Here is a 12,015-nt window from a genome sequence, read left to right as displayed (position 1 = left end):
CATATGGAAAGTGTTAGGATTAGCAGAAATCTGATAACAGCAGAAAAGCTTATTTCGAATCCGTATCTTAAGACTTATTTTCTAAGGAAGAGAAAAGAAAACTGTCTGAGATTTTCTGGCATTTAGTGTGGTCTGCTCAGGTCTTCTGTTTTTTGGTTCTACCCAATCACTGGTAATTTGGACAATGTTGCATCTACAGTATGACAAGGACAGAGATGCCTTAGGTCTATTATAAACTCATTTAGAATCTTGTGGTTTATAGCATTTCAAACAAGGCAATGAGAACTTCTTGTTAGGCTTTAGTAAAGAACTAAACATGATATATTAGTGTGTATGTATGGTGAGTGCAAGAGCAATTCTCACAATGTTTACCTCACTGACACCTGAAATAAAGATATTTTAAGCATTATTCTGTTCCACAGTTCTTTTTTCTTGATCAAATGCTTTAGGCAGTAACTAACAGTAAGAGTTTTAGGCAAAAAAATGTTTCTAAAAATGTTATTTATTTTCTCTTTTTTCTTTCCCTTTGAAGTCTGAACAGCCGAGTCCTACCAGTTCCAGCTCCAGTTCCAGTTCCAGTTTTACACCATCTCAAAACAGCAGACAACAAGGTACCAATAGAGGAAAAAGAATTGAAAGGAATGTGTGAAATGAAGGGGCTAATAAAAACAGAACTGGTGGCATCTCATTACCGCTTTTCTTCTGCCTTTCATTGCCTGAACTGGCTACAGTTTTGATTTAAATCTTTTTCTCATGTTGTTTTCAGATGTAGCGAAGGGCAAAATAAAAGAGGAGAAACTGGTATCTGAGAAAAGGACGTAAGGATTGTTTGTTTTTAAGGATTAAATACATGACAGTCACTTAACAGATGGTAAACTCAAAAGAGCTTCTGTTTCTGAGTTGTCCTTCTGCAGAGTTCGTTATCATGGCACCTGGCTTTATCTGAAGCTCTGGAAGTGTGTGGCTTGCCACGGGAAGCCCATGGAAATCCATTAATTTGTGTACATCAACCCCTTTGAAGGGCCGTGGTCTTCCCATAGCATTGGAAAGTAAGAGCATAGAGTATTTACTTTAGATATGTGGCAGGGAAGGATGAGGGTTAGACTTTAAGTTTGCGTTTTCATTTTTTGGCTAATAATTTCAGTTTACTTGGAACTCAGTAAAGAATGCATTTTTCTTCCTGGAGACCTGGCCAAGGCATGTTTTCTGTAAATAAGTTGAGATTCATTCTACATGATCTATTAAACTACTTAGTTCCTGCTTGGCTTCTTTCCCTGGGTTTATAAGATTGTACAACTGATACATTCTTAATGAGCTTTTGTTTTGTTGTTTGGATAAGGAGCATTAAAAAAGCAGCCTTTGACTGAACAAAATTGTCTTCTGTTTTATCCATTTATATTCCTCAGTGGTAGACTTGATTTAAGATTATGACAATACATTAGTGCTTCAGGCAGACTGTTTTTAAATATATCTATGCATGATGCATCTCTGTCCTATTGCCTTTCTGTAGGTCACTGGTACTGATTTTCTAATGTTTTCTAGCAAAAAAACATCTAATGTTTTCTGGCAGTGTTACTCTGCGTGAAAGAAAGCAAGAGCTAAAGTGAGCTGTGGTTGACTGGCTTCAGGCAGTTGATTTTTATCTAGGGATAAAGAGATACACTTCTGAAACCCCATTTTCATTCTCATGAAAACTGCCTTAGTGATGTGAACTGTCCATTACAAGACAAAAAATTTGCATACCCATTTCTGTGTCTGTTTTCTTATGTTGGGCAAAAACCTTTTGACTTAGTTTTTTCTTCTAAGCAGACTGGTCCCATCCATCTCTTCTGTTCATATATAAGAGGTATTGCAGGTTGTCTTTCAGTTCTTTATACCTTCTCTGGAACAGAGGGGAGATTTGTCCTCTGATGTGAACAGCTCTGAAGAGCAAGGGGTATATACATCTTTTCTATCATGCCACAGTAAACAGTGATTACTGCTTCTTTCTGGGAGTTCCAGAAACTCCAGTTAACTAAACATGTTCATTGCCCAGGCCATGCATTTGTATATCAAAGGAATGACATACTGGGTGTACCCTGGCATGTTGACACCATATGTTGTGCTCTGGTAAAAAGCCATACTTTTCCCCATAACTAGAAGTTACTTGTTAGGGCTGTTTCTCTTTTTCTGTTGATTCAGACTCCGGCACTCGCTCAAGTGTCAAAAAACCACAGCATGAACTTTTTTCACCTCTTTTTGCATAAGCAGTGGGCTAACCTAAGGTTCTTCCAAGTTCTTCTGTCATTGGGGCTTATTCTAATATTTCTTTTTCCTTACCAAGGGCAACTAATGGGCAGCAATTAACTTTCAGTTTCTCCTTAACTATTCTGACCCTTTAGGAAGTAACAACTTTTCAGACCCTTAAAAAGGTTGCTATGGAATTTTAAAGTAACTGTTCACAAGGACAGAAAGTTAACAGTGACATTGCAACCAATGCTAGAAAGAAAATACCTAAAAATTTATACTTCTACAGATCAGCAGTGGGTGCATGGACAAGAAGCACTTCTATATAGCTCTCCTTCCATTGTCACCTAGTCAAATGTCTGGTTAACCAGGAGTTTGCTTATCAACACCATCAGGTTTACTTCCCTAGGGTGTGAAAACAGAGAAACTGTTTTCTGCCCAAACTGTGCCAATTTACAAAAGTTCTAGTGCAACCTTAGTGCTAAAACATTCTCAACATTGGCTTTGAAATCACTTGTACAAAACTAGTCAAAATGCCTATCACCTGAACCTTGCTAGGTCTGGAATAGTCCATAAAGCTGTTCCTTCCATGAGTCCCTGTCATGAGTATGGCACTGACTGACAAATCTGCCTTCTCTGCTGACAGTGACCAGGGAGGACACTTCTTGACTCAGTTTCCCCATAAGCAAATAGGAAGTTGAGAGCTTCATCTTGGAGGCTTGTCTTGTTCATGTTAATACTTTGTGTTTCTTAGGCTGAAGGAATTACACAACTGTAATAGTAATTGCTGTTCCTATAGCCATCACTGGTGCTTTTACTTGCTGCTTCGTGTCTCAGATGAGCAGTACTTTAGAGTTAAATGTGGCACCAGTCTTGCTTCCTTCCCTCTTCTAATATGCTTTTTTCTATTCTTATTTCAAGCAGCTGTAGTTTTACATTTCACAGATCTATTAAACATATTCCTCTTTCTGTAACTGTCTCTTACAGCAAAACAGAGTAAAAATCAAAACCCAAACTGAGTTTAATGCAGTTTTGTGAGCAACTCAAGCTTTGTACCTCTTGTTAATTCAGGAAAAGTGATAACATGATGTCGAGTGGGATTAATGTACTTAGTACATATCAACATAGGCAAAGTGCTTACTCAACTTGAAATTAATCCTGAAATAACAGGAACAGTTAAAGCTAAATATATAAAGAAGACAAAGACTACCTTGGCCAGTATGAGTTAGTCAAAATGATTTGTTAGATCCAACTTCTCAACACATGAATTAATCTAACAAATGTACCACTGCTGATCAATATACCCCTGTAGATCTTTACTCACATATATAATAGACAAAACAAAAAATACTAAACCCCAGCAATGGAAAAGTAGCATACTTCTAGCAATAATACAGTAAAAGTCAATTTCTCCTGTCATGACAGTATTTTACTTACTTTAGCTACAGTCCAGGGAGCAAATTGTTCAAACACTTGAACATATGAGTCCCTCCACTGTCATGAGTAAGTCTGTTGAAGCTGACTGAGTTGCTCATGTGAGTAAATGATTCATGGCTAACTCCCTGCAGCATAAGCCCCCAGTGCATCACTTCATATGCTTAATGTTTAAGACTCTCCCCTCTCAACACTGTGTGGGGAGGGTAGTTTTCAAAACTGGGTGAATTGCCCAAAACACTGCAAAATGAACTTCATAGTGTATTTTATTGTCTCTGTTGTTTCAGGTCTGTTGAGGTCTATAATGAAAGATCTGCATTCAGATGATAATGAAGATGAATCAGATGAAGCAGATGAGAAGGACAATGATTCTGAGTTGGAACAACCTGTAAATACACAAGGAGGAAGCAAGAGTCGCAGGTGAGTGTCTTGTGTTTGCAAGTAGCCTGGTGGCCAAGACATGTAGCGCTTGTTAGTAATGAAGTGAGGTCTACTGTTCTCAAAGACTGCTAAGTAGCAAACGTGTAGAAAATTTAGACTTTTTTTAAAGCAGCAGCTTCTAAAAGCTAACAAAATTAGCCATTCCCGATACAAACTCTTTCTGTATTACTCAATATGGTTACAATGATCCTTATTTGACTTTACTGGATTTCATGTGATTGTGACTTGAAGGGAGAAGTCATCATTACTTTCTGGCATAAATTAGAGAAAATTAAGTCCTTCAGTTTTTGGATAAACTATTCTGTACAAAGTCTCATTTTCAAGACCTCTCTGCTTACTAGTTTTAGATTAGGTTGTTAAATTGAATCAGAATCAATGAAATTTGAATTTCAAGTAATTTCTATGCTGCATGCAGTAGATAATGAATAAAAGTGCATCAGAAGGTAAAACAAGCATCTGTCACAGAAATTAATTTTTTTAAAAAAGCTTTTGCATCCTTGCTGCAACCTTCAGAAGGCTTTCCAGAAGTTATCTGTTCTTCGGGTAGCTTGAAGCTCCATCCAAATGGTGTTGAAGGTTATGGAAAGCCTGAAACGGTCTCTTAAACACTTTTCATATTAGGTTCTTTATCTGATTCAGAGGGTTTTGCTGTTAGTGCATAGCACCTGAGTGCCAGTGTCAGCTACTGTTTAAATGGGAAGGTAATAGGAAAGCGTTAATAAATGTCAGCTGCTTCCCTGGTGTACGGTAGCACATGGAATCAAGGAGCAAAAGACCAAGATGACTAGCAGTTTGAGAACTTGTTGTGTCAGTGATTGTGTAAAGGATTGTTTCAAGCTCAACTTGTCTCCATGTGTGGAGATTTTGTTTCAGTTTTTAAATGAAATCTTAAGGCTTATGTTTCTCTAACTTCTTTTTATCCCAAATAACTCCTTCTCCCTCATCGAAAAAGTATTGTCTATTGTTCCTAAGTAAATGAAGGGTGAAACTGATGAGGAGCTGGGCTTTTTCATGTGGCCTCTCCTGAGATGCTAAGATTTTAAATTTTAGCCAGGAAAAAATGTGTTACTTATGACAATAAACAAGGAACTTCTCAGTAAAACACTTGTTCAAGTGGGAAGCACAGCTGTTCATAAAACTTTTAGAGGAGCAGAAGGGTATCTCTAAAAACCACTTTCCTTCCTCCACATGGCTGTGAACTGAGATAGGGACTCACTCTGTTGGGAGCAGCAGTATAATGCTGTAGCTGTTCATCCATTTTTGTAACATTGGCTGCTGTGTTAACTGGACACTTCATCTCAACAAGTGCAGGCAGGCAGCCTCCTTCTTTGTGCTACACCGAGCTTTTTCCAGAGTGCAGCCCTGCTCAGATGCCTGTCTTCCATGTGACCTTGATGGCTTGCTTAGCAAGAGATTGGTCATTTTAAGTCCATACCTCAAAATACAAGCTTGGTTCACCCTATTGACAGCCCTTTGTCTGCAGGTGTAATACTTTGGCTCTTCTTTTTCATAGGGTTAGTCTGAGTGATGGCAGTGACAGTGATAGCAGTTCAGCTTCCTCACCGCTACGTCATGAACCAGCACCACCTTTACTGAAAACCAACAACAGCCAGGTAAAGTCAGAATTCAAAAATACAGTTGGGGTTTGTATTAGCAGTAGACACAGTTCACATCAAACTCAGGAGTTTATTCGTTCGTCTCATGCCCTCTCCCCCACCAGTGCTTATCTAGGAGATACAATATTTTTTACTCCATTAGCAGACACAATAGTTTTTACTTCACACTAGAGTACTTGTTCCAGATTTGTAAGAGCTAACAGTTATTTTGAGGTAGGAACATAAGGTAGTTCTGTTTTTCAAAGAAAAGAATCAAATTACCTAGAGTTACAAAATGCTTCTGGGATGCTGCCTCGCCCTCAGCCACCATAAAGTAAGGCTCTCTAAATATAAAAATTAAACATAAAAGCTTACATTTTTTATAAAATAAAATACAAGTTACAAGCGATAATACATTCCCAGTGTCAGTTATATCGTACACAAAGCAGTTATGACACTTACTGGCAATAAATGGCTGCTTACAGTTTTGATATAGTTAGAATAGTGTCTACCTGTATTAGCAAAAGTTTGTGATTTAGATGGTGAGTTTCATGGATGAGACTTTTCTATATTTCTTTGATTAACTGCTTTAATTATCTGGCAGATATTATTTACTTGTCCTTGTTTTTCTATTAAGATTTCCAATACAAGCTATAGAGCAAACCCAAATATTATTATTCGTGTTATTTAAGTTTAAATACACTGTAGAAAAAAAGAAAAAAAAGCTAGGAAGTACTTTGTGCAAAGAAAGAAGGTGATTCCATTGTCCAGAAAATAATATTATTATCTACCAGAAACATTGTAGACTTTTCTAAGTTATCTGTACAGAAGTTACAAGTTTTTGAGAGAGTCTTTTGGGGTAAAATAAAAAGCTAACTATAAGGATGAAGAATATTTCATGTACTGGGCTCATAAACACAAGAAAAATAAAACACTTATCTGTGACTTGTTGTTTAATGAAGACTAACTTCTACAGAGGCAATGTAATTGTTAAGTGATTATAAGTCTCAATATTGGCAGCCCACTCAGTTATATCTTTCATGTTCCTTTGCCTTTTGGTGATATAAGAGAAGGTCTACCTGCGCATTTAGACACACTGAACAACAGCTGTGTGCCAGCCAAAACTGAATGTTACATACCTTCTTCCATTTCTATACTTAGGCTGAATTTTGTAAATAAGATGAAAATCAGAAATTTAGGGAGTCATTGTGAGAATTCAAGTTGTATGGACCATTTTAGCCACATTTTAACCCTCTGCTTGATAGTGTAATGCTACTTACCAGGATGATGGGTTTTACTGATGAAATTATGATGCTTAGTCAACTTTTGTTGACTAAGTTCATTCATAGAACCAAAGAGCTAAGATAGAATTAGTATTTGTATAAGCTTCCTCAGATGTGATTAGTACTGTATCTCATCTAAACAAGAGTGCTTAAGATATTAGATTTCAAACTACACATCTAGAGCACTGTAAGGAAGCAACTTTTTCAAATATACTATGTTCTTGCTAGGGTTCTATTTGAAACCAAGAATTTTCTTCCTCTAAAAACAATAAAAGCATCTAACAGTTACTGGATTCATGACTAGAGGTCTGCGTTTTTTTTTTAAAAACAAGACTTTTCATTCACTGGCCTAAACAGCAGTAACCCCAGGGGGGTGTTGAATAGAAGAACTGGGATTTTTCTTTAAAAATGTAAGTTTTGATTTCTGATCACTCTTGGCTAAATAACTCTTTATGTAAGATTAACTCAGATCTGCAGTCACACTCTCTCTATGGGGAAATAGCTGCCTGCCTGCTGTAATTCTTATGATGCTGGTCACCCGGGAAGCATATATGTAATTTAGTCATTTTTACCAAGGGAAGTAGAAATGAGAGAGAGACTTGGGAAAATTGTCAATGAGGCTTGTTTTTTACAGGCTTGTAGAAGACTTGTTTTTTACAGGCTTATTTCCTTGTTTTAATTCTGCGTTTTATTCTGTGTTATGACTGTTTAGTGTGGATTTCGAGTTAATCATGCTAGTGATGTTAGTCTCACAATGAAATGTGAAACATAATCTCCCATCATCTGTGATTATTTAGTTTTCTTTGATGTTCTTCAGAAGAACTAGTTATATTCCAGGTGAGGAATGACATGGTGTTTTTTTATTTTTAACTTCAAAAAATGTGTTCTGTGTGGAAAAAATGGAAGAACAATCAACAGTTCTTTTCCCCCAAAATATTCCTCCCTTTAGTCCTATTAAGCATGGTGTCTTGCTGCTTATTGATATACTCTTCTTGACTGTGGTTCACTAGCAAATGAAATATTCTAGATTTGTATGTGTGATAGTAAATGGGTTTGAATGGCATTGAAGGAAGGGTACTATGTAAGTGCAAAAGAAATTGCTCTCAATCACTTTCTTTTTCAGTTACAACTCGTGATCATTTCAAAGATTGTTTCAAACTCTATTGTGAAAGAAAAGAGATAGCATTGGAGAAAAAAACAGGAAAAGTACACTGCTCGTGTGATATTTCGAAAGCACTGGGAAGACTCTCAGCATCATTTTGTATCTGCAAAATACTCTTATCCTACCAGCATGAAAAGGATAAAAAAAAAAGTGTTAGGAAGGCTTTAAGTGAAATTAATGGAAGCCTTCCTTAATGAAGGCTTAATGAAATTAATTCTTTTAAGGATTAACAATATCACTGCCACTTTGTTCCAACAGCTCATCGTTTTCTGCTGTAAGTTACTTTTTATTCTGAAAAATATGAGTAGTTTATATGGATTAAAGAATGAAGAACTCAGTTTTGAGTTTGTATTATTAACCAATAGCAGAATTTTCCATTTGTAATTGTATCCAATAATGCATTTAATTTTTACGGGATTTTCATTCTTTTCCAGATTTTAGAAGTGAAAAGTCCAATAAAGCAAAACAAACCTGACAAACAAATAAAGAATGGGGATTGTGATAAGGTAAATAAGAGATAACAATAAACTGCTTCAGAATATGATACTAATGCATTTACTAGACACCAATCTTTGTTAGAGAATGAAAACCTAAGTACATCTTGACTTTGTGTTCTTTTAGGTGCAGATCTTTCCCTCCATTTTTTTTCTGCAATTCTTTCTTCTTCTGTCATATTTTGAATTTTTTTTCCTTCTTTTCAGTACATGTGGTTTGGCAGATGTCACCAGTTGGGAATCTACTATCTATTATTTATTTTATCTACTCTCCCCGATAAGTTTGTACTGTGCTTCACAGAGGAAGTGATAATTTTTGTAGATGAGAATTCACAGACATATTCCTAGCCAATATATCAATCAACTACGAAAAAACAAAAAACCAACTATGTATTTTCCAGAATCCTTTCTGAAGGCTGTGCATTAGGAAGTGGCAAAAACAGTTTTAGCATGTTAACTAGAATGATATGAAGCAACTGTTAATTTAACACTGAGCAAGACAGTTTTGTTTAAAAACATGTCAGCTGGCTGTGGGCAAGAGCTCTAAGTCTTTATATGAGTGAACATAACACAATTGCCCACTGTGGACAAGTTCCTCTGAAGGTTTGTATTTTACTGGTATTAGTGAAGACTTAGCGATAACACAACGAAAGAGATGAAAGTTGCATTATCTGCAACTAGATTTTTAGTGCTCTGATCCATATGCTTTTAGAATTTTTAAGTTGAATGCCATATCTCTTTCTCCTTAAAAGCAAAAAAAAGTTTTTTGATGGCTCAGGCTGAAGGAGAAAGTTGATAATTGGGTGGAGAGGTGGGATGTGTTTGACATTCCATTAGGGAAGCAGTGGAATTTACCATTTAATTAATCTTGCTTAATCCCTCTCCCCTTATATCTTCCTGTTGACACAAAAGAAATAATTACATAGCTTTAGAGAGAACGAGGGATTTCATTGTGATTTGGGTTTTGTTCTTACATCACAAGGTGGGAGATATTTCAAAGATACTGTTTTGGCATCCGCAGTCTTTTGATGCCTTTTGGCGCAGTACAGATATATATATATATATATTATCTTCTACAGTAAATGACCATCTGATTTTTGTCAGGTTTTTTATCAAAAAACCACAAGAACTTGTACTTGGGTTGCATTAAGCTAGAGAAAACCAGACTTCTAAATAAGAAAATACAGCTCAAAGAAGAGCTTGGTCTTACTTCAGGTCCTTTTTGCAGTTTTGGGTGCCACAATACAAGAAGGATCTAAAGCTATTAGAAAGCGTCCAAAGGAGGGCAGTGAAGATGGTGAAGGGCTTTGAGGGGAAACCAAATGAGGAGTGGCTGAGGTCACTTGACTTATTCAGCCTGGAGAACAGGCTGAGGGGAGACCCCATCTCAATCTACAGCTTCCTTACAAGGGGAAGCGGAGGGGCAGGCACTGATCTCTTTGGTGACCAGTGACAGGATCTGAGGGAATGTGACCTGAAGCTGTTTCAGGAGAAGTTTAGATTGGATGTTAGGAAAAGGTTCTTCACCCAGAAGGTTGTTGGGCACTGGAACAGGCTCCCCAGGGAAGTGGTCACAGCACCAAGCCTGCCAGAGTTCAAGAGGCATTTGGATGATACTCTCAGGCACATGGTGTGACTCTTGGGGATGGTTCTGTGCAGGGCCAGGAGTTGGACTCGATGATCCTTGTGAGTCCTGTCCAACTCAGGGTATTCTGACATTCTAAGATTGAAAATAACATCTCCACTTGTATTGGTTTTGAAGACACCTGAAGTTTGTGAAATACATAGCTGTGACTTAATTAACAAGTTGTTTATGGGGGGGATTTGTTTCTAGGCATATCTCGATGAACTGGTAGAGCTCCACAGAAGATTAATGACATTGAGAGAGAGACATGTACTGCAGCAGGTGAGGAGCACTCTCATGCGATATCACAGCATGCTCATTGAAATAATAAAGTCACATCTATTTTTTTTTGCCTTCATCTAAAACTCTGTTATCAGGTTTAATAGCCTTCAAGCCTGTATAATCCATAGAAGCTTACACATACTTTAAATTCACACTAAAAAACAAATTTTAAAAAAATGCCTGTCTGAGCTAAATTTTTCACCAATTCATTGTTATGTTTCTTAGCATACCGTGTTAATAATTATTAAAACAGGATGGGAGAATGGATACAGCTGTGACTTGGTAAAAATCTTGTTGCTTTTTTCCTGAAAATGACCAGCCTTTTCTCAGAAACTGTTAAAGTGGTTTTTAATATGGCAGGCAGAAAACATGGAATTCAAAGTCTAATCCACTTTAAGGAAGGGCATAATATATTCAGTGAATCTTCTGAAGTCACGGAACAAGTAAAATATGAAAATGTAGAAACCTAAAAGGCTCAAAATGTATTGAAAGGTTATCCAATAGTAAGAACTATTCTTGGTTTTGGGTGCCATTGTCAGGTACTATTGGATTACAGATTGTGAAGAATAAGCACTGTGAACAAAGCAGATGTAATTGTAGCACAGATGGTTTTATTATGTTTAGCACAATTATGTGCCAGTTGTGGAGATGTTGTAAAGAGGGAAATTTTTACCACTTCTAAATGATTGCAATCACATGTCAAATTTCTCAGCAGAGTGTGGTAACAGTATTTCGCAAGTCCCACCACTAATCTGTTTATTAGTTCAGGCTCAATATTGTGAGTAAAGATGTGAAAACTGTTGAGAGGTCAGTGAAAAGGAAGACCTTGGTTAAGGATATTCTTAATTAAAGATGAATTCCAATAACTTTGTCATATTTTGTGTTACAACACACAGTGATGCATATTGGTTATCCTTCATATTTAATCTACTGTTGACTCCCAAGTTTCCAAGGGAACCAAAGCATGCGTTCAGAACGGTGGCAGAGTCAAATGTTTATCTACATTGGGAAATTATTGTGCATGAGGCTAAAAGGTAGCAATTGCAACACTCGATCCACTTCACGTTATTCATAATTCTTAAAAATGGCGTTGCTTCTGGCAGGCCTCTGTAGCTAGTATTACACTGTTACCAGCTGTCGGTACAGAACTGAACAACTGTCCCAGCCTGTGCAGCTCAACCATAAACCAAGCTTTCACTGGGGCTGCTTTGTCAGCTTCATGTGAAACTTTGAAAAAGAAAATCAACTGCAAAATCTTTTATGCAAAGCGAATATAAAAACAAGCAAGAAACCTTTTTTTTTCCCACGTTAGGTAAGTCTAAAAGTGGAATAGAGAGTCCTGGAGAGGCTGTACTCCATCCTTGGAGCTTTTAAAATTCGGACAGGATAAGCCTGGAGCAGCTAAAAGAAAAGATGAAAATTAAAAAGAGCAGTATATTCTTGGGCATTTTAAAATAGACCTTTTTTTTTTCTT

General features: G+C 36.9%; 1 protein-coding gene across 4 annotated transcripts in view; it reads left to right on the top strand.

Annotated features, from left to right (window-relative positions):
* The window catches only part of MLLT3 (MLLT3 super elongation complex subunit), a 116,445-nt gene that overhangs the window by 99,057 nt on the left and 5,373 nt on the right, over window positions 1-12,015 (top strand). For all 4 annotated transcript variants that reach the window (XM_029962935.1, XM_029962934.1, XM_029962933.1 and 1 more), the window contains 5 exons: window positions 533-611; window positions 3,948-4,080; window positions 5,615-5,714; window positions 8,576-8,647; window positions 10,470-10,541. In XM_029962935.1, the coding sequence (XP_029818795.1) occupies window positions 533-611; window positions 3,948-4,080; window positions 5,615-5,714; window positions 8,576-8,647; window positions 10,470-10,541 (456 nt within the window). The remainder of the gene's footprint in view (window positions 1-532; window positions 612-3,947; window positions 4,081-5,614; window positions 5,715-8,575; window positions 8,648-10,469; window positions 10,542-12,015) is intronic.

The sequence above is a fragment of the Manacus vitellinus genome, unplaced genomic scaffold (assembly GCF_001715985.3).
Source record: "Manacus vitellinus isolate BGI_N305 unplaced genomic scaffold, ASM171598v3 scaffold_50_pilon, whole genome shotgun sequence".
Lineage (NCBI taxonomy): Eukaryota > Metazoa > Chordata > Aves > Passeriformes > Pipridae > Manacus > Manacus vitellinus.
Note: the sequence above shows the minus strand (reverse complement) of the source record. Positions and strands in the feature narration are given on the sequence as shown.